Here is a 22,419-nt window from a genome sequence, read left to right on the forward strand (position 1 = left end):
AATGTTTCAATCTGTCCCAGCGCTGAAAGCTCGAGTTGCAACTCTACACCAAGCCAAGTTTCCCAATTAAAAATGATCCCAGGACACAGACGAGGCAGGCAGCCTTAATCAAACCTGTGCAGCGCACAATGGATCCCATATTTGGAAGAGGGTATCACTGGGGCGCACTCGCACCTGATAAAGGGCCTATTTGTACTCGTTTACAGCAATATTCCTGCAACACCCCCCCCCCCCCCAAAAAAAAAAAAATAAACCCTGCAATGTAACCAGTGTGAAATGACGGGGGTATTACGAATCTCCTGCTTCCATTTGGTCGTTAAGGTAAATACAGCACGCATTCGGCTTTATGTGGAAAAACAAGGTGATCTCGTTCAGCTGTTAATGTGTGATAGAAACGTTCATAAATCAGCTGCACCTTGTGACTGGAGGCAGATTTTGAGAGTAACCCCCGCAGTGGGAAGACAAGAGGAGACACATCGCCGCGTTCTCCGGGGATTCAAGGTCACCTTGACTCCACCAAAAAAAAAAAAAAGGTTCTATATCTCCTTCTATATCATAATTTATAAGGCGATGTAGCCCCACCAATGAATTACAATGATGTCAAATTAAATCCAACTGTCTTTGTGGTGTCTGCAAGTTTCCACATGTCTGCTATCCTACAACAGCTCAGTTCTGTGGTGTACAACTTTGTGAAATCGAGGCCATTACTCAGGAATTCTAGGGAATGGGGGGATTGCACTTATCTTGGAAGGTGCTGTAATCTGGGGAAATTCTGCTCGATTGGGAAGAGTGGGGACGCCAGAGTGGAGCGTCTTCCTGGTGTCCCCAAAATTTCTTTGCGCCTTCGGATGACTAATAACAAAGTTTCCTGGTTCTGAAATATTGGTGCTTAATCATTCATTACACAGACTGACTTGCAAGTGAGCAGAATCTCTTCTCTTCTTACAAAGCAACCACAAGAATCCAAAATGCTATGACAAAATGTGGCAGGCATTCCCGTCCCGACACGTGCTCCCACAAGGCGAAATCCGACACCCCCTCGCACGCTCCCTACTCCATACGTGCGCGTCCACACGCTCCACACGAGACCGAAGCGCATGACTAATCCATTCCCCTGCCTGCCGGGTGCCGTCCCGCACAGCTGTGTGTAAACCAGGGTCTGTGACGGGACTGGGTTCAGGCACGGGGATCAACGCTGCACTTCCTGTCACCTTCAATGACCTCCAGCTGTGGAGCCGTCTCTGCTGTCCCCTTTCCAACATAACACCCCACGGGGGCAGGAGCATACCGATGGAGAAGAGCTCTTTTTGGGGCTTGCTTTTTTATTTTATTTTTTTTTGGATGGGATTATTACAGTCTGTGCACATCTTCCCACAAACTGACCTCTTGGTCTTGCTGTGTGGCGCTACTGTGGAAACGGAGACCAAAGGGCAACCCCTGCGGGACCTCCTCCTGTTACAGCGCGGCCCTCGGAGCAACGCGACGGCTCGTCAGTGACATCATCAGCACCGGGGGGTCACGCGGAGGACGGACGGCCCTCCTCAGACGCGGCGGAGCGTGACTCAGCGCCACGATCCCAAACGCAGCGCCTGCCAAATACGTGCAGCCCAACACGCAGGCCTCCACCCCCAGGAAAAAACTGCCTGGGGGAGCTCGGGGGAAAAAAAAGCTCTGGATTTCCTATCATCACACATGGAATCCCTATTGTCTGCAGGAGCAGACGCGGACCAGACTGAACTTTTCCCCCCCCCCTCATCTCTTCTGTCGTTTTCTCTGATCGTGTACCATAGTGTGCTTGTAAGGGGCTTTGTGGTGACTGCTTCACTCTGATGGTAAGGTGATATATGAGTTAGGATAAGATTCAACAGGGCTGGCCGCAATCAAGCCTGGCGGTGTTCCAGTTATCAATCAACCGGTTATCAATTAAATCTGGTAAACAGGGTGACTGAGTAAAAGCAAAATCTCATGGTGGATGGCCCTCTATCAATATGACAGTTATAATAAAAAGCAGCAAGATGGTCATACCAGACCTGAACTGAAAAATATAGCAAAGAAGAACAATAACAAAAGAAACCAAATAGAGCGCCTATACGCCAGCAGTATTAGCCCAAGCCCACCACCCCAAAATAAACAAATAAATACAGTTTAAAAAATAAATACCCCAGGACCAGGTAACTTGTTCATGGTAGTTACTGTAAGTCCTTTTTAGAAGGCAACGCGCAGTCTTTTTGGTAGAAGGTAGGCTGAGAGGGGCCTCTGTTGGCCAATATGTAAAACTACACTCTTAATACATTCTTATTACACACGTAAGTATGTGTATCCTGGTGCAGGAGGCATCAAAATGCCTTGTACATGCACAAATTCATTAGATACTAATGCAAAATTTCATTCATCAGTTACTCTGACCGGATATTACATTGTCCGGTCAGGACCACAAACCGAATATATATATATATATATATATATACAAATTTATTTGAAAATCGGACATTCCGGTTGAAAACCAAACGTCTGGCAACCGCAATCAGCACGTAGCACATCTCATCAGTGCAAGCTTACTCAGCCCACCAATGACAAAGAGGGGTGTACCCAAAGGTTGCTAACCGACATACCATGCAGAGAACGCACATGGCTGTTTGCTGCCCCGACTCCCCGCAACAATGCAAATAAAAACTCGCATCGAGACAAACAACCTCGGGAAAGGTCATTTGATAGGTCATAGATAGTACGGAACATGACGCTTACACAGCTCGTCACAACATGTGCAGGACCTGTTTACTTATTTACAGTCTGAATGTACCTCAGTGGTTATATTTTCTGTGAATATGTACACACTTTTATTTTGACTTTCCAGAACAGAAAGAAAACCTTTCAATAATTTACAAGTAGGCGAGTTATATAAGTTATATAAACTTCATTGACCCTGTTTGGGTCAATAGACTTGGATCATATCCAATATTTTGTGGAATATTGGCAAGAGCACCGCAGTAAGACATAAATGCATATCCCTGGAGCAATGCCAGCAACACAAAAATTAACTGTAATTAATGTTTTGCCTAACGATCATGCCAAAGTACAATAATGAAACAACTTAAGCACATAACCTTACCATACATCGTGGTGCACCCATGGTGAGACACAAAGATCAATAAGAGCATCTTCAATTTTTGCAGCACGCTATTTCGCGAGCACTTTCAGGATCAGATGCCGAGCGCTCGGCATTGTGGGAACTGGGACATGGGTCCTAACTTCAGTTGTGTTTTCTCAATGGTTCTCAGCTGATTTTTGGGATATGCATCCTAACTTTAATTGTGGTTCTTGGCTGGAAGATGGAGAGGGACACTGAGGTCCAGAAGGCTCCAGGAGCTGCATCTTGTTCCTTGCTGGGGTTCACATGAGCCCAATGGGAGCACAAATTGGGGTGTAAGATCTGATGCCAGAGTGCAGCGGAGAAAACTGAGCGCTTGTCTCACTGGTGGGCTCTTAAATAAAAGGATCTTAAATTTTACACAAGCAGTGACTACAGGTAAGGACAGGCACCAGCAGCTTCTTCATTAAAAAGTGATCATTGCAAAAACAACAGTGTCATTGTCCAACTGGTGAAAACCAGTTCTGTGTGGTGGGAACACTGGGGGTTTTCTTCAAAAACATGGCCAGGTTCAGGTATTTGACCCAGCCAAATAAACTGTCAGTTAAACTGTCACCACTGTCTGTGTGCCATAGGTGGACTATGAATCCTGACAGTTCACCCTTTAAATGGGCTAGTTACACTGACTGGGGTCAGTCTCATGCACTGTTCAATTAGCTTCCCCTGGTCATCTGGGAACGCTCAACGATAAACTATGAGAGTCGTCAACAGTGTACGTATTGTTTTGTTTGTTGATATATTCTTTTAACAATGAAAATTTTATTTTGAACACATATCAATTTTACTTTAATACTGTTTATGTCTAACTTAGTTTGGTCTTATGTTGTCATTTATTAGAAACAAGAATAATTTAGTATGCATTTCACTGGTTGTAAAGTTTTGTAAATAATTGCAATATATTGCAATATATTCTGTTTAAAATATGTAAAGGTCTTTTGTAAATGAATGTAATAAATACAGAACTGCAGGTATATCGTAATTGTATGTTATTAAGAGTTATAAGGTTTCACACTAACTTTTTTCTTTCAAAAAAGAAAACATTATGGTTAATAATGAACAAATCCAGCAGCTGGAGCTACTGTAATGTAAATTCAGGATTCTGCCTGAAATAAATAATAGCAAATTACAAAGAACAACAAAATAATCACCTTACTCAACAGGGACCAGTCTCTCCTCTGGCACATCAGCCAAATCCTGAGGCAACAAATGCCAAGGAAAAAATGGAATACAGGAACTTTGAGGTAAAGACTATTAAAGTAACTCAGCCTCACCGAAGCGTTTCGGAGACGGTTCATTTTCATTTGAGTAAAAGGCTGTGTCCGTCTCTCGTGTTGCATCGTATCCATATTGAGCAGAGCGTTTGAAGGTCTCACAGTTTGAGTGCCTGTGCTTCCCAGAGCGGAGACCTTCATGACCGAGTCTACAACACCTACAAGCTGATGCACACCAACCAAACAGTGGACTTCGTCAAAAGGAAGGTCTGTCCAGTATTGACAAGTTTTCTTTTCAATTTCATTTTTTACTTATGTATCGATTATTAACTAATTTATTTATCTACTTATTTATTTGCAGTCTCTGTCATTCTTTTATATCATTTATTGATTTTTATTGTTTTATTCATTTTTGTCTGATTGCTTCTATTGTGTTTATTGAGGTGACAGAGGACCCTTAGGACTCTTAGTTTAAGCCGGCTCAACGCTTAGTGGACCAAATATATTATTTATTATGTACTATTGTAAAAAAAAAAAAAAAAAATTTATGTTTACTATTTTAATGACCACTCTAGTTTAGCGGTAAGTACGGACCCCAGGCCATAGTGTGGACACCCCTGCTCTACTGTAAATCCTCAGTCGAGAGTGTCAGGTCCAGAGGTCGTGCTGTGACACTGAGAGTGAGGCAGCTGTGCCAGTACGTGCGGCATTATCCCTTCCCAGCATGCCGAGTGGGCCGGCTGTACTCACACCACGCTGACGGTGATGGAGGCCCTGGACGCGCTGGATCAGCTGGTGGACGAGTCGGACCCGGACGTGGACTTCCCCAACTCCTTCCACGCCTACCAGACGGCCGAGGGGATCCGCGGGGAGCACCCGGATGAAGGTCAGGCCACTCCGACTCGCTGCACAGCACAACGCACAGTACAGCGTGTTCAGCTGCTTTAGCATCGCGCCCAGCATGCCTACTGAACTCTCTCTCTCACACACACACACACTCGGTTTGTGTTGACTGAACTGTCAGAGTTGACACCAGGCTGAGCATTTTTGCAGCATTTCATTGCCTGTTGGGAATAAAATCGCCGCTGGTTATCATTTAGATCAACAGCAGGGCTCTAAAACCCCTAAAGGTATCCAAACTCAACTTAAAACCACTGACTTTCTCAGAACAGGAGAATGCTGATGAATTGGTTCAGGTAATGAAAGACTAATTAGGGTTGGATGGTATGGTGTCTGAATGTAATTAAAAGCCTGTAGGTATTGCATCCCTCCTGAAGCAGAGTAAGTCTCATCTCTTGGTACAGTACGTGAGTTTTCTACTTTGCACGACCAGCTCCCATCCCCTCTTCTCTAAGCTTAAGATGAATAATTCTTTGAGTAATAATTATTTGCTTGGAATCAACAGCTACCATAGTAACCCGTTATAGCCACTGAACTGCACCTACTCCCTCCCTTGCAGACTGGTTCCACCTGGTGGGGCTCGTCCATGACATTGGGAAGATGATGGCTCTGTGGGGAGAGCCCCAGGTGGGTAAATCCCTTCATCTTCAAAGGTGGACGTGAACAAGCCTCAGAGCTCTGTGCTGCTGGGGGCTAGACCCATGTTATAATCCTGTGGTAACCAACCCTGCTCCTGGAGATCCACCATCCTGTAGGTTTTTAATCAAACCCTAACAACGCACACCTCAACAGCTAGAGATCTCGTTGAGCTGCTAATTGGTGGAGTCAGGTGTGCCAGATTACGGTTGAAATGAAGACCTACAGGATGGTACATACCAGGGCTGGTTGCCACAGTTACAATCTATGCGAGAAACATCCTCAGTTACTATGAGAGACTTATCCCTCCCTCCTTATTGCATGCAAGATAAACTTCATCTTAAGACAGACAAATCTAATCAATGGCTGATGAAGTCATTTACAGCAACACCAAAATGAAAATCATCACCACCTTTTATAAATTATTTACATGTTTATTATCCCCCTAAAAGAAGGGTAGAGGGTCAAATTTTATTTGTAATAACAAAAACCAAGGTTGAATCGCACACTGCTTTGTTTTGCTAGTTTTTGAATGTACCCTGGTTGGCAGTAGATTGAATAGATCCATACAGTAAATGGTGCATTTGGCTTGTGTATGTACCCCTGGTTGGCAGTAGATTGAATTGGTCCCTACAGTAAATGGCTTGTGTATGTATCCCTGGTTGGCAGTAGACTGAAATGGTCCATACAGTACATGGTGCCATATGCTTGTGTATGTACCCCTGGTTGGCAGTAGATTGAATTGGTCCCTACAGTAAATGGCTTGTGTATGTATCCCTGGTTGGCAGTAGATTGAATTGGTCCATACAGTAAATGGTGCCATATGCTTGCGTACTGTATGTACCCCTGGTTGGCAGTAGATTGAATTGGTCCATACGGTAAGTTCCTGCGCATGTGTTCCCCAGTGGTCGGTGGTGGGGGACACCTTCCCCGTGGGCTGCCGGTTCCAGAACTCCATCGTTTACAGAGACTCCACTTTCGCAGACAACCCGGACGATAGAAACGCCGCCTACAAGTACAGTCCCCTCTGTGCACTGCAGCACAGCTCCCGTGTTTCTCCACTGTTTGAATGGCGGTCTTCCCAGGCGACTGGGGAAGAGCCCTTAGTGACAGTAACCAGGGTTTTTTTGCGCTGAACTCACCCCCCTCTCATGATCCCTCTCTGCAGCACTAAAAACGGGATGTACGAGCCCAAATGCGGCCTGGACAAAATCTTCATGTCGTGGGGCCATGATGGTGAGTCTTTTTTTTTTTTTTTACAGTTTGAACAAGCTTCCATTTAAAAACCTCAGGTTTGAACCCAAGACCATAGAGCAGCATAACCACTGGACAACAAAACTGTACAATGAGAATTAGCTGTTCCAGTTGTGATGCAGTTCTGTGGTCTATGGGTTTAAAACCGAAGTTTAAACTCCAGCTAAGCACACTGCAGTTGGTCCACCATGTCTCCGGAACTACGATTTTTTCTTCAATCCTCTTTTCCACTTCAGCAAAGCATATTGCAAGCCACAAGCGCCATCTAGGGGTTACAGTGAATATGACCACACACTCCGGTCATAATGCTCCTTTAAACCGTGGAATGATTAAATCTCACTGCTGTTTCACATTCCTTCCAGAATATTTGTACAGGGTACTGAAGTTCAACAAATGCACAATCCCAGAGGAGGTAAGTACATGGAAAAAGCTCACTCCTTTCCCTTCCACTCCCCCAGGGATCAAGCACAATAATAATAATCTTCTATAAATTACACTTACATCGAGCAAGCAGACCAGAAAACCTAAAAAAAAACTCTGTTGTTGCTTCACATTTGAACCTCTCTTTCTCTCTCTGATGCCAACAGGGTTTGTACATGATTCGGTTCCATTCCTTCTACCCCTGGCACTCCCATGGAGACTACACGCACCTCTGCAACGAGAAGGACCTCCGCATGTTGCCCTGGGTCACCGAGTTCAAGTACGTACAGATCCGGGGGTCGAGGTTAAGCCATTTCCACAGCTGTGCCTGCACGACATTTCTTAGTACACTGCCTACTGCTATAGGCTGAGCTATAGGCTAGCCCCCTAGGTAGCCCCTATAAATTGAGTTAGAGGCTAGCCTGCTAGGTAGCCCCTATAAGCTGAGTTACAGGCTAGCCTGCTGGGTAGCCACTATCGGCTGATCTAGAAGCTAGCCCTTTAGGTAGCCATGCCCCTTATCATACACACATGTGCTAGTGTGGATTTTTTCCCCCACAGCAAATTCGACCTGTACACCAAGAACCCGGAACTGCCAGACGTGGAGAAACTGAAGCCGTACTACCAGTCCCTCATCGACAAGTACTGCCCAGGAAAGCTGCACTGGTGAGGGGCCATCCTGAAAAACAGCTGCTGTGTGGAAGGACGACACGATGACATGACCAAGACCAGGATTCAAACCTCTCCAGAGGTGTTTCTTTGCTTCAATTCAGCTTCTCAGCCACGTCCTGGTGAACAGGCCACGCAATGAAATGGCTGATGTGTACATACCATTAATCTGCAGCTACAGTACAGTACCTGAGGACATTCTGGAATACTGCGAGACCCAATCAGCAGTGAAAGATGCTGTACCTTCCATCATATACCCACCAATCAAATCAGGGATAAGGAGCAGCCTTCGAATAACAATAGAATGCTTAAGTACACTTGAAGTTTAATACAACTATATACACAATTATGCTGCCATATAATATTTTGCCAGATGAGGATTTTCATTTCTCCTAAAAAAAAAAAAGCTCTATACTTTCAAAATGAACTCCTGATGGTGTAAGAAATGGTACTCAAAGCTTTAAAAGTTTTAAAAAGAGGAAAGATGAAACATTTATAAAATGATTATTCAGGCAGATGAATGTCGACAATACTCCAAATCTTTATTATAAATAGACGATACAGAACATGAACACGCTGCCTTTGCTTATCTGTATCTAACTGGATTAATTAAGGGGAAAGAGGCATTCTGATATGTGCATAGTGGGCAGTGCAGAGTTCTATAAAGTAATAATAAAAATGTTGCATAAAGTTTTGGTTTTGAATTTGGAAATATCATTTTCATGATGGTTCGTGAAAACTGTAAACAAACATACACACACACGCGTCTCAAAGAGATGCACATGTTGACACGATTTGAAAACTTGAAAAAAGGCCACAATATGAGAACTATAAAAGACTGTAGTAGCCTAATGGTGATCAGTGTATACATGGTGTCTCCGACATCATAATGTTAAGTCCTCAAGCCACCTTTCTGTGACACAAATATTGAATACCCTGGGAAAGCTAATAATGCGCACAAAGGTAAATTTGAGGTAATGAGAGCAGCACACAAAATGTGCACCCAATCCTATGACGAGCAATGATTGGTCATGGTATTTGTTGTGCACCAATCACTGGCTGTGTTATTAGTTTTGCTGAAAGGTTTTGCATATGCTAAAGGTCTTAGTAAATGTATGCCTAGAATACATAGGGAGATAATGCCTACTCTGTACACAGCAGGTGAAGTGAACGTTCATTCCCCAGGGCAAAAGCATCCTTAACAACACTCACAAAAATAGTGTTCACAAATTTCTTATGTGCACATATGCAGCGTTAGCAAATACCACCATGATAATTCTGAGGAGTGGTTCTCACATATTTATAACAGCATACACTCCTCATTACAGTTAAGGTGCTTTCTGTTTGGTACGAAGTGGGAAATGATTTGGTCGAGAACAATGCAAGAACTATCTCCTTGCTTTGCAAGTCAGTAGACAACGCTGCACTCGAGTATGATCGGCACAGAAGGCTCATCATATGGCACTTCGGCCAATCAAAGAGCACCATTTGTGTGGCACAAAGACATCGGCAATCCTCACGCGCTACAGAAGGCGCGTTATACAAAATCGAATATGTCAAGCCTTCCATCCAACTACTACACGTTCTGCTGATAATTCCCGTAAGACCCACACTTACAGCACGCCTTGCCCAGAGCCGAACGGTTGAGTCTGTGAAGCATGCAGTGCATCTCTAAGGCAATGAAAAGGGTCATCCAAGCCTCTACCGTTCACACGTGTGATTTTACAACAGAACCACAGCCCGGTCACAGGAAGGCACCGTGTCCCAACATACTGGGGACATCCTCAAATATTCATAAAACGGGGGGGAAATCATCTGTAGTGGACTATCGATTACCTTATCTGACACTATACCACACATTTTGCCTTTCAGTCAAATTAAAGATAGTTTTTATGTGGTTAAGTCTAAGAAAATTCCACATATTTGGCTAAGAGAACATCTTAATTACCACTTATAACAGCACAGAATCTGTGTGAGAAAAAGCAATATATAATGTAGCGGGGGAAGGCAAAATCATTTTAAAGAAGGCCACAAGCTGACAGAAGAGTATATTGTGATAGCTGTAAGTAATTATTTCATACAAGGCTGGTTAACTGTGAAAGACTGGATACAAAAAAAAACACTAATTGAGAATTCTGCCATCTGGGCTCAAACAGACAGATACTGTCTTATGATGCGGGCAGATCTTACAGCGAACTCAAAATCAGGAAGTGTTTGCGTCCAATGGCAGCGCAGAAGAGACTCCAGGATTAACTCAGTGAAAACCAGCAGAGACCTTCCCCACCAGGGCGGACAGTCCTGTTCAGAGCTCTTCACCAGCTTACTTGTGAACCTGGAAAAATATCCCTCAGTGTAACACACAAATATATAATGCACACAGCGGATGAAGATACAGTAATGCGATTTAGGCACTGCGGACCTACTGCTCTTACCTTGTTAAAGGTCAAAACAGAGATCTAAGCCAGCAGCTCTTTTGAAGTGCTACTGTTGCTCTGACATTCAGAAGAAGCGTTGGGTGCAGTATGTCTGAATTAAACAGTATATGTGCAATATCATGACCCAGACACACAGGAGCGATAAGTGCAAAGCGTTTTTAAGAATGCGGTTTCGTGTTAAGGACAGGAAGTGACCCGGAGCCGGGGCGCCATCTTTCATTTGGGCAGAGGAAGCGGCGACCGCCTCTCGTCTGCATCTCTGCCTGGCAGAGGACCACACCCACCCGCATCACTTCCTCTTCCTGGGACTCCTGTCGGAATCGGCCGCCCTCTCCTCCGAGTTGTCCTTCCTGTCGGGCCGGGCCTCCTCGCGGTGCTCCTTCCTGTCGGACGAGGCGGCGGGCGGGTCCTTGGGCCTCTTGCTTTTGGGCTCGGCGGAGGCCGGTTTGGAGGGTCCGGAGAACAGCACCTTGAGGAGGCAGATGGCCACGCCCGTGGCGAAGAGGGACCAGAGCACCAGGGGCCCGGACAGGCCCTGGACGTGCTCCCGCACCAGCCTCAGGGCCTGGGGGACCGGGGCGTCCGGCGTCTGCTGAATTGGCCCTTTGTCCTTCAGAAAAGCGGAACACAGTCATCAGCTGAGCACATGTACACTACAGCACACACAGCACGCACACAGCACACACACACACACACACTACAGCACACACAGCACACTACAGCAGCGCCCCACAGCCACTACTTCTGTAGCGATCATATCAGATCACTGTAATCATAAATAGTGGTGAACAAGAAAAATGGAATAAAAATACATATTAGAATTGTTCCTTTGGGAATGACCCCCCCCCCCCCCCCACACCTGGCTTAGGCCTTGCACCACTAAATGTTACCTTCACTCCCAGTTCGCTGAGCAGTTTCTCTAAGGTAGGGTCCCCCAGGTGCACCGTGGGATAGAATTCCTCCACATACTTCCTTCTCCACCACTGCTGAGGTAGAGACCTGTCCCAACACAGCATCGCAAGAAGCACCGGACAATCAATCAGTGTGATCAATCTCCCCTATAACACCACCAGTTCCCATGGCAACAGATGACACAACAAACACTGATCTAAATTATGATCTGAACGGGATGGTCCACAGCTTCCAGAAAAAAAGATTTATTTACTAAAAGGTAGTGCAGTCCTTCATCCCAGCCAACACAAAACATTCTCAATGTTGCTGCCATGCAGTGGCAATGTCACAACACTGACACAACATTCCAGTAACACTGAGAGAACATTTGGCGATAGCTGGGTCATTATGCACAAGCATAGGAGGAAGATGCTCTGTTTAAAAGTGCCGGGACCTCGTCCTGCTTCAGTCAGATTGTAAATGTGAGACTCAGGCGTGCTGTCCCGGTCCGTGGCGGCGGATGAGAGCTGGGCTCCTGGGACAGGCCACAGCAGCGCGGGTGCGAGCGAGGCGGCGAGCCCTACCCGTCCTCGCTGGCCTCGGTGAACCAGTACTTGTAGAGGCTGGCGCGGATGAAGGCCGGAGGCTCGCGGGCGAAGGGGTACTGCGACTCCGGCTGGACGAGCGCGATCACTGGGGGGGAGGAACCCAGGAGGGCACGGGTTATACCTCACACCTCTGCGTTTATACCTCACCTCTGCGAGGCTGAGGCCCAACACTGAGGTCGGCAGGGCATGGTAACGGTTAAGGAACTGGCTGTGTAACCGGAAAGCTGCAAGTTCAATTCCCAGTTAGGAAATCGCCATTGTATCCTTGAGCAAGGTACTTAACCAGCATTGCTTCAGTATATACATCCAGCTTTACAAATGGATACTGTTAAATTTTAAATTCTGTGTCCACATTAGCTAGTACACAGTTAGCACCGGTCCCACCAATCAGAGAGCTGGAAACTCACCATCCTTCTTGCCCTGCAGTAGCCGGTGGACCAGGCTGGTGAACCAGGGGCTCTGCGCGTGGGGGCCCAGGGCAGCGAACCACATCTGCCAGTCCAGCCGGGGCTGGTGGGGGGCCACAACCGGGGGGGGCCCACTCACGTTCCCGGGTTTGAACATGAACTCAATCTCCTGAGGGCAAAAAGGACATGGGGGGGGGGGGGAATGACCTCATTAGAACCCTTCTGTGACAGTACACCCTCTCCATAGGGGTCTGCAACCCTGATTCTCCAGAGACACAGGGCCTGACAACAGCCAACCAGGTCTGACCCAGGAAACCAGGTAAGGCAAGTAATTAACCAGTCAGTGACCAATCATGCGCTGAGAAATAGTGAAAACCTGGGAGATGACTCCATACAGACACCTGATCCAGGGCTTGAACAACTGAACTACTGGTGAGGATGACCTGGGAATCACTCTAACTCTCTCTCTCACACACACTCACACACTCACACACTCACACACCACACCCTCCCCTCACACATCACACTCACACACCACACATCACACACACACACACACACCACCACACACACACACACTCACACACTCACACACTCACACACTCACACACACACTCACACACTCACACACTCACACACACACACACACACACACACACACACACACACTCCTCTCACCGTCCACGTCACTTTGTCCATGCTGCCCTCGATCACCACCTCCGGCCGGCCGCCCACGCCGGTCATCCTCCTGAAGAGGCCGTAGGAGTTGACCAGCTGGTAGCCGTCCACCGCCTCGTACGCCTGCCGCACCGCTGGCCAGATGTTGCTGTTGGCCTCGTACTCGATGAACGTGAAGGGAACCTGCGGACAGGCCGGATCAATCGGGCCACAGCGGAAGGCCACAGGGTCAGGCTTGTTCGCCCAGGAATATCAAAACAGGTCCATCTGAGCTCAGTGCCCACAAGGTGCAACACTTCATTAATTTCAAATTTTATATAACCTTTATTAAAGCAAGGTAGTCACATTGACATCTCTCTCGCAAGTGAGCCCTGGAGCCAGTATGTCTTTGGACTGAGGGAGGAAGCCGGAGCATGCAGAGGAAACCCGCACAAACACAGGGTAGAATACGCAAACTCCACACCGAGGCCAGCCGGGATTCAAACCCACAACCTCCTTCTCGCAGCAGTGCCCCCCGACGGCGTTTCAGCGGGATGGGAGGGGGGCCCAGGGGGCCTGAGGGACTCACCACGCTGAGGGCAAACATGCCGGCGGCTGCGGTGGCGAAGATGGCCCACTGTACGGTGGCCCACAGCTTCCAGAAGAATCCCCTCACACAGGCACACCTTACGGACAGAACACACGGACCTGTGTCAGAGCACAGCCGCACACGCCCACGACAACCGCACGCGCCCATGACAACCGCACACGCCCCACGACAACCACACGTGCCCATGACAACCGCACATAGCCTCGACAACCGGCTTTGACACAGGTAATCACACAACTGCTGTTAGTACAGCAAACATAGGTTAAATACACACACAATCTCCATGAATGAAAAAAAAATAAATAAATTTTACTTCACAGCACATCATTAACATGCAGATAAGTCTGAAGTAACAGTGCCTGTTGCCATAAAATAGCTACATGTCTTAGTGTAAGACGGTATTTAAACAAACACAGGGCAAGCAGAAACGATAAGAACCTCACCTGAACATGGCAGTAACTACTTCCCAGGTCAGAGAGAGCACGCCAATCCAAATGCTGGGCGGAGTGACCATCTTCAGGAAGTGGTTAAACTCGTGGTAGGTGAAAGCTGGAGAAGCAAAGAGCACAGGTTCATGTGATGGCTGTCACTCTACACCAAACGGTCTCACAGGCGAGCTAAAAGCAACAATCTGCACAACTCTGTGACCTCCACACGTCTGAAAACAGTAATGTAAAAAGAGACTCCTCCAGCAGGCGTGCAAACGCACACATACCGGTTTTTGAGGACACGCTTTTGTTCTTCCAGTTGATGTCCAGCTGAAAGTACACTTTAGCCCCATAGATGATGAGCGCATAGACGCCCAGCTCAACCAGGACAGCGGCCCACGACAGAAGGGCCTCGGGCCAGCCTGCTGACAAGAAGAGAGAGGAGTTCTGCATCTTTTCATGTGCATTTTTAATGCCTATGGGGAATATATGAGAACACTTTTGCGTCTGTTGGGTCTAGCTTAATAAAAGAAAATATACAATTGCCAGTTGCATTAAATACTAAAACTTGAAAAAGGACTTTGCACGCTTCACAACATTTATCAAAAGATGACTGGCCATAACTACTGCTTGCAATGAACCCAAACTCCAGCATGTAACGGGAGAGACATCATGTTTTAATTGAATTGCCTTTAATGGCATGCCCACGTACACACAGCTAAATTTATATGGTGACACTCTGAAAGCCAGAAACCAAAGACTAATTTTACATAGCCCCTGGGGGTGGAGTTTGCCAAAGCTAGTCATACGATGCCTTTGCCAGGTTCTTGTCCCATGCAGTACCCCAGTCCAACCACGTGGGGGAGCCGCCTCACTGTTTGGAATCAGCATACAGGCCCTTTAGGGACAGAGGCTTCTGCCAGGCTGGCAGAGGTGAGACTGGGTAGAACTCCACTGCATTCAGTTACCAGCAGTGATTGTGACATCAGCATTAGAATGTTCAGGCAAGAACGTTCTAATCACGCACTTGAGACGCGGCACCATACAGGGTTAATCAATTGAATGGGACAGGCCTCCAGCATCTCTCTCTGAAGCTGAAAGGTGCACAGTGAGGTAAAAAGACACCCGTGCCCTTTCCACAAGGCCTCCAGAAACGGCAGCCGTCACAGGGGCCTTGCGGCGCACATTCCAGACAGCTTGACAAAACTCCAAGACCCACCCTCAGCAGCGTGTACCCGCACGCTCCCATTCACTCCGCAGACAGGCTGAGGGACAGGGCCCCAGGCCAGTGAGCCACGCGGATCTGTCTGAAACCAGCGGGACGTTTCTGCCGCTACCTTTGGCCTTCTTCCTCTTGCCGCGCCCGAGCCAGGAGCTGACGGCCTCGTCGTCCAGCAGGGAGAAGCACAGCATGATGGTGAGCAGGTTGAAGAAGTTGTAGTTTCCCGTGACAATTATGAGCACCTGGAGGAGAACCTGCAGGCGAAGATCAGGGGGAAAGGTGAGGTCACCCACAGCCCAGCGCTGCTCTGTGAGGGTGCGAGGCGAACAGGTGACGCCACACACCTGCAGGTAGAAGGCACCCAGCCGCAGCCGTCTGAGAGGGGCGAAGAAGAGGAAGGAGACGGCGATCTCGATGACGAAGGTGCCCACCACACTGAGCTTCTGGAACCACACAGGCAGCTGGTGGGCGTACCAGGCCAGAGGGGTGGGGATGCACTGGGTCTCATAGTGATACGTCACAGCTGGGGGAGCACAGAAACACGCAGACACACACACGCACACACACACACACACACACATGGACACAGAGGCATGTACAAACAACAAACACACACACATTTACAAACACATGAACACACAAGCACACACATGGTTAAAAAAAGCTTCTAACCCACCTCTGTCCTTCTGGCACAAAGCCCCTTACCTGAGCAGTTTTACACAGTAAAGAGAGAGATCTACTTGTCAGGACAGGGGGTTACATTCAAATTCCATTCCCTCCTCTACACCAGTTACCCCCCCCTGCACAGACCCCGCCCCCTTCGGGTCCCACACCGTCTGCACACGAGCCCAGCAGGTGAGGCCCTCACCTGTGAGACCCCACCAGGTGGGGCAGCGGCTGGTCAGCTTGACCACGCCCGAGGCGAACATGAGGCGGAAGAGCAGCCAGCGCAGCAGCCAGAAGGTGATGGAGTCGTGCTGCTTGGAGGGCGACTTGCGCCCAAACAGGTTGAGGGGAGCGACCAGGATCGCCAGGAAGCCCGTCTCCAGCAGGAGGCTGTCCCTAAACACACACACACACACACACAGTCAGACACACACACACACACACACACAGACAGACAGACAGACAGACAGTCAGACACACACACACACATACACACAGACAGACAGTCAGACACACACAGACAGACAGTCAGACACACACACACACATACACACAGACAGACAGTCAGACACACACAGACAGACAGACAGACAGACAGACACACACACACACAAACACGCACACACAGACAGACAGACAGACAGTCAGACACACACACACACATACAGACAGTCAGACACACACAGACAGACACACACACACACACAAACACAAACACGCACACACAGACAGACAGACACACAGACAGACAGTCAGACACACACACACACAAACACAAACACGCACACACAGACAGACAGACACACAGACAGACAGTCAGACACACACAAACAGACACACACACACACACACACACACACAAACACAAGACAGCACACACACCACAAAACACACAGACAGCATGACACACACACACACAACAGACAGCAGACAAAGTCACCAACAGACAGTCAACACACACAAACACACACCACACACAACAACACACACACCCACAACAATGGGCATCACCAAGACAACTGACATTCAAAGTCAGTCCAACAGACATCAGACCACCACAGCCCCCACACAACACCACAATTTTAGAAGGGCTTTTCTACATGCCAGGTTCGCTTGCGTCGCCAGCCTCGCAGACACACTGAATTTCAGTGAAGCGCTTGTACAGCCTGAACCGGTCCCACGCCGACGGCGCACGGGGGCAGAGCACCGACAGGCCTCTGTACAGCGACCCGCCCAGGCTCAGAAGCACTGCTCCACCGGCTTGCTAACAGTGTCTGATCTCTCAGTGATTAGACAGCATTTGCCTTAAATAACACTCGACAGCAAATGCACTGATAAACTACATTTCCCAAACTTTTAATGATGCTGACCTGTAATAAAACTGCATTGCAAACACACTGGATGATATGAACTTTGCATGCGAGACTTCTTAAACCAGGAATTTCACTGAGCCTGCACTTACTCAAACTACTGGACCTTACTGTTGATTAATATCTGGGCCTGAGGTGTCATTAAAGGAAAAAGGGAAAACCTTGAACTTACCACTGGAAGTAAAGGAAGACCTGACCAACCTGAAAATGGAGACTGAGGTTAGGTTTGATGTGAAAGCGTGTGTTTTTACATAACATTTTCATTTGGTGAGAGAATGGGGAGAAATGCAAGAGCACCTGTAATACAATAAAACACAATTGCAAACACAAACACAAAGGGGCCTATCTGATCTGTACGTGTTGTTCTATCCACACAAACTGCACTGCAATGCTGTGGAACAGGCACTGAAAGTGGACGTCCTCCTCGACCCAGTCCGTCGCCTCGCCTAACCCTGGGTTTGCCTGGCCTGCAGCCAGCATTGTCGGGCGGGTAATTTCCCCGCGTTGGCTTCAAAGACCTGCGTCACATGACCGGTTGCGCAGCTGAGGAAAGAGTGGGAGTGCAGAGACTCCTTTTTTTCCCCTTATTTCCCTTTTTCTCAAAATGTGTCATAATGAGCCAGTCATCGCAAACCCAAACGGCAACAAAAAAAAGCCCCAGGGAACTAATATGTCTGTTACTAGGGAGTTATTTATTTTTAAAATAAAGACAATTGAGTTGCGTTAAGCGCGAGTCAAACGTTATCCATACGTGTTTGTGTCTAATCGGGTGCTATAATCATTACACTAGTAATTTTTTGTGCAATACACGTCTCTCAAATCAGATTTAGTGAGTCAGATCGTGTAAACAGGGGAAGTGTTTTGTTGTGGATTCCAGCGGAGAGAAACAGCCAAAGCACTTTTCTGGTCGTATTTTTTTTATGGTTGCTCTTGGCAGCCAGTGAGACAGTGATCGAGCAGAGACGTGTTTGGCATGAAAATTTGGGAGCGGCGAGGGGGGGCCACACACACACACACACACTCACTCACATTCTCTCTCACACACCCCCACACTCTCTCTCTGTCTCACTCACCTGATAGAGGGACAGGTACAGGGCCCACAGGCAGGTGAACACCATGCTGCTCCTCAGGGCCTCCAGCACCATGGCCCCGAAGGCCAGCAGGGCGCCCAGCAGGCAGAGCAGCTCCATGGCCTGCTGGGTGTCCAGGCCCAGGTGGGGGGCCAGCCACAGCAGCGTGGGGGAGTCCTGCAGCTGCTCCAGCAGGGGCTTCCCACTGTAGCGCATCTGCCAGCGCGCGGGCAGGATTCCCTCGTTTCCATAGAGACCTGGGAAAGGGGGGGGGTTTGAGGAAGACAGAGGAACAGGGGCTTACAAAAACGCATGACTGCGCATCCCGCTGCAATCGCTCTTTCTGCTTCACAGCTTTCACCAGCTACGGTGACGAAGAAAAAAACAAATAGGAAAGCCCTCGATTTCGATGTACAGCGAGTTAGAGGCCGGTTCGCTGAAAGGATGAGAGGATTTTTGAAAGCAGGGCTTATGGGTACATCAGCGCACGGTGACAAAAGTTTCTGAAGTGTCTGAAGCTGAAGTCAGCAAACAAACTGCAGGTTTAGAGAGCCGAGGATCCCAGGACAAGCGCACTGCCTTCCTAACTCTGTCTTTCTGCTGCCTCCGTGTTTCAACGCACCCCCAGTCTACAAAACCAGATCCATTAAGGCATCACCACAGCTTGTGTCATTAGGGAACTACTGCAAGGCTAACGAATGGGAGCCCAACACTGACCAAGCACAGATCACAGAGTCACAAAGAATAAGTTGTGCCAAGTTAGTCAAAAATGTACAGTGTGGTTATGCTGTTGAAAGAATCACTGACAATGTAACGCAGCTGCATAATTTTTTTCTTTCAAACTGAGGGGAAAGGCACATTCTAGTGCAAAAGGCATGTTTGGGGGGTGTCACACTACAAAGATTAAGTGACCTTTACGGTATGCGGACAAGCCGTTGCAGATTATTTAAGGATCAGCGAGTCTGCTGAATCTGTGGTGCAATGGTCCGAATGCACAAGCACAATCTCTCACACACTCTCTCCTCCACCCCCTCCACCCTCCACCCTCCACCCCCCCAACCCTAACCCTAACCCCCACCCCCCCCCCAACAAGGCTGCAATTCAATAAAAGTGTCAATTTGTACTTTTCTGAAAATGACATAATTGTAGTGCAAGTACTTCATGCACAGACAAAAAGATGCATGCCTGAAGTAGAAAAAACCCGGTCTGCTTTAAACTGGACCAGTCCAAGCAAGCCTAGTCTTGCAATACAAACACGAGAACACAATCTTAGAAGGAAATGCAAAAAGGTTGGCTGAAGACCCTGCTCCAAGGTCATGTGGAACACCAGGGGGACTTGGGCTTGAGTTTTGAGCAGCACGAGAGGGGCTCCTAAAGGTTTACCTAATGCTTGAAATTCAAAACTCTCTCGAATGATTCCACGTTTCCCAGGTCTCTCCTCGTAAAAGACTAAGGGTTTATCACTTGATAAAATGTATGAAGAAGCAGCCCAAGTGGTAACAGGTAGATTTCCTCCGAACCAGGTTACAGGACCAACGCTCGACCTTGTTGACTAGAAAAATCTCCATGAATGCATTCACCACTGAAGGCTCTATGAAAGTAACATCAGAAATAATCTGGTTTCACAATGTGACTCGGCAGTCATGGGCAAGGCTCCAAGCCACAGAAAGGGAGGGGTTCCTGGGGAGGCTGCCTGTCAGAGACGAGCGACTTCAGGCCGCAACTCACGCCGGTAAAGTCTGCGACTCTCTAAAACATCATACCGTGCCCAGCGGGCTGCCGGTAACGTACTTAAGGTCGCACCGACATTTCACCAGATCTAGCAATCTTAACAGCATCTTACAGATAAACGTTAATGAATAACCAACACATACAGTGGTGTTTCGTCCTATGGACCTGCAGATACACAATGCTGAATATCTTGCCAAATTCTGTATCTGTATTGTAAACTTGAACTCAGATTGGAGGGGCACTGTGACAACTTCCTGTTGGCAGTGTTCATTCCAGGCAGCATACTCAAGCCAACTGCTCAACACCACAAAGGTGGTGTGAAACACTGAGATTATTGAAGTTAAGGTTTTACTGGCAACTTTTCAGCATTAAGCTTAAATGTTTTTTTTGTTTTTTTGACAAACTAAAAGTGTCTTGGGCGACAAAAAATGTTGCAATGAAAATGTTTTCAAAATTATTATTTTATTTTTTTATTGAGTGTCCCTTGAAGTGTAGGTTTAGGCTTTGAGGAATATATGGCTGTTTATATTAAGACCAGCCACTAGTTCTGTGACTCATGCGACTCATGTTCTCTACAGGGAGACAAAAATGAATTGCCGGGTCTCGGGGAGATACTGCATCCGGTTTTGGATACAGTGACTCTCAGCTCATGTGGTCTGCATACAGGAAGATTCAGCATAGCTCACATGAAAGATTAGGAAATGTTACTTTAAATCTCACATCTACAGCTGATGGTGAACGCTTTACATCACATTACACGGAGGTCGGGCTGTTGCTCAGCGTTACGTTTAGTTAAGTATAGTTGCTCGAAAAAATGCTTTAAAAGACTATTCGAAAGTTAAATGATACTAAAGTGATGAACAGCCATTAACGCTACACACTACTAAAATGGATCACGCTGCTCAAAATGTTTGCATGTTGCATACTGGCAATCAAAGTAACTCCATACAGATTTACTGATTTAAATATTTTTTTAACGTGTTTAGCCATCGGAAAACTAGACGCAGGACCCCTCATCACCTGCAAAACTTCCATGCTAATGCAAATTTCCTACGACGTTGCAACAGCTCGGTAGTCCATACTTGCGGTAGTCAGCTATTGCAAACCAGTAAAAAATCGGAATAAACCTCTTACCCGGTATCTGGACGTAAAGGGATGCGAAAGCAAACAAGTAAATAACAGACATGCTCCACAGAAACATGTGTCTCGGTAGCCTAATTTCCCCCATGTTAAAGCTTTCGCTGCGTGAAGATCTGTGCAAATTTCTTATCTTTAATATAAAGCCACGTCGTTTACGAACAGGTCCCCCAGTCCTGGAAAAGTGGAAAACGCGAAGGCGTGGCTTCTATTTCCTAGACCTGCGCAGTACTCAATCTTTTGGGCGCGCTCAGCAGTGCGTTTTATATTATGTGCGGTCACCATGCTTTGCTGCTGCTTACTTCTATATTGTTTAATAATATTGTCATTAGTATAATTATAAAGTATAATTTTGCAGTCATGATTTTCAATGTTAAATGCATGCAATAGACAAAACATAGTTCTCAAAATACTTAAGGTGTGTTGGGCACGTTTTACAGTGTGACAGTATGTTGCAAATATAGCCTACTTATTGGACTTTTCACAGCGATGTATTTTGTAATTGTACAGTAATATAATTCGTTGCATAAAAATGGTACAAAAAACTTAAGGTCCCAGTGACATTGGTTTAATTTTGCATTCACTGTAGTTTGCTAGCAAACGTCCTGATCCTAATTGCAACCGCTAAACCACCTATTTTTGTTTTAACTTTGGAAGTTAAACAGAATTTCAGTTTGTTTTGTGTTTTTTGTGTTTGTTTTACGTCAGTAAGTTCCTGTTATACTAGCATAGCAGACAAGGTAGCCTGTTTCAGCAGTTGTTTGCAGTTAGTTCCGGAAATCATTTTGTAAACATCTACAGTTTGTACTTCGGCTAGTTACAAAGTTCCGCAGTAAAGGTGGTTCCAGTTCAGATAGTAAATTAGCTTGTCCTGGACGACAACGTTATTTAAAGACAGAGAGGCCGGTCTATTTGCCCGGTAGGTATAGTTAGTGAGAAGTTGATGATA

The 22,419-nt window shown here is 47.0% G+C and overlaps 2 protein-coding genes across 5 annotated transcripts; one reads left to right on the forward strand and one right to left on the reverse strand.

Annotated features, from left to right (window-relative positions):
- Positions 1-3,739: 3,739 nt before the first annotated feature.
- miox (myo-inositol oxygenase) lies at positions 3,740-8,612 on the forward strand. The gene is made up of 10 exons (XM_064318547.1): positions 3,740-3,860; positions 4,309-4,389; positions 4,546-4,626; positions 5,083-5,245; positions 5,819-5,886; positions 6,801-6,910; positions 7,064-7,131; positions 7,512-7,561; positions 7,737-7,849; positions 8,131-8,612. Exons 1-10 carry the CDS (start codon positions 3,843-3,845, stop codon positions 8,237-8,239), a joined length of 861 nt encoding a protein of 286 aa, XP_064174617.1. The 5' UTR covers positions 3,740-3,842; the 3' UTR covers positions 8,240-8,612.
- On the reverse strand, positions 4,889-21,692 carry lmf2a (lipase maturation factor 2a). Of its 4 annotated transcripts, none has more exons than XM_064318545.1 (15): positions 21,468-21,692; positions 18,606-18,859; positions 17,705-17,733; positions 16,365-16,558; positions 15,841-16,019; positions 15,612-15,750; positions 14,562-14,699; positions 14,290-14,395; positions 13,826-13,922; positions 13,258-13,440; positions 12,580-12,748; positions 12,149-12,257; positions 11,564-11,672; positions 10,958-11,283; positions 4,889-5,264 (listed from the first exon to the last, which is right to left on the reverse strand). In XM_064318545.1, exons 1-14 carry the CDS (start codon positions 21,559-21,561, stop codon positions 10,963-10,965), a joined length of 2,121 nt encoding a protein of 706 aa, XP_064174615.1. In that variant the 5' UTR covers positions 21,562-21,692; the 3' UTR covers positions 4,889-5,264; positions 10,958-10,962. The 4 variants fall into 4 exon arrangements, with proteins under 4 accessions (XP_064174615.1, XP_064174614.1, XP_064174616.1 ...); XM_064318544.1 differs by lacking the exon at positions 4,889-5,264 and adding an exon at positions 8,756-10,570; XM_064318546.1 differs by lacking the exon at positions 4,889-5,264 and having other exon boundaries at positions 8,756-11,283; positions 14,562-14,696.
- Between the last annotated feature and the right edge of the window lie 727 nt (positions 21,693-22,419).

The sequence above is a fragment of the Anguilla rostrata genome, chromosome 19 (genome assembly GCF_018555375.3).
Source record: "Anguilla rostrata isolate EN2019 chromosome 19, ASM1855537v3, whole genome shotgun sequence".
Lineage (NCBI taxonomy): Eukaryota > Metazoa > Chordata > Actinopteri > Anguilliformes > Anguillidae > Anguilla > Anguilla rostrata.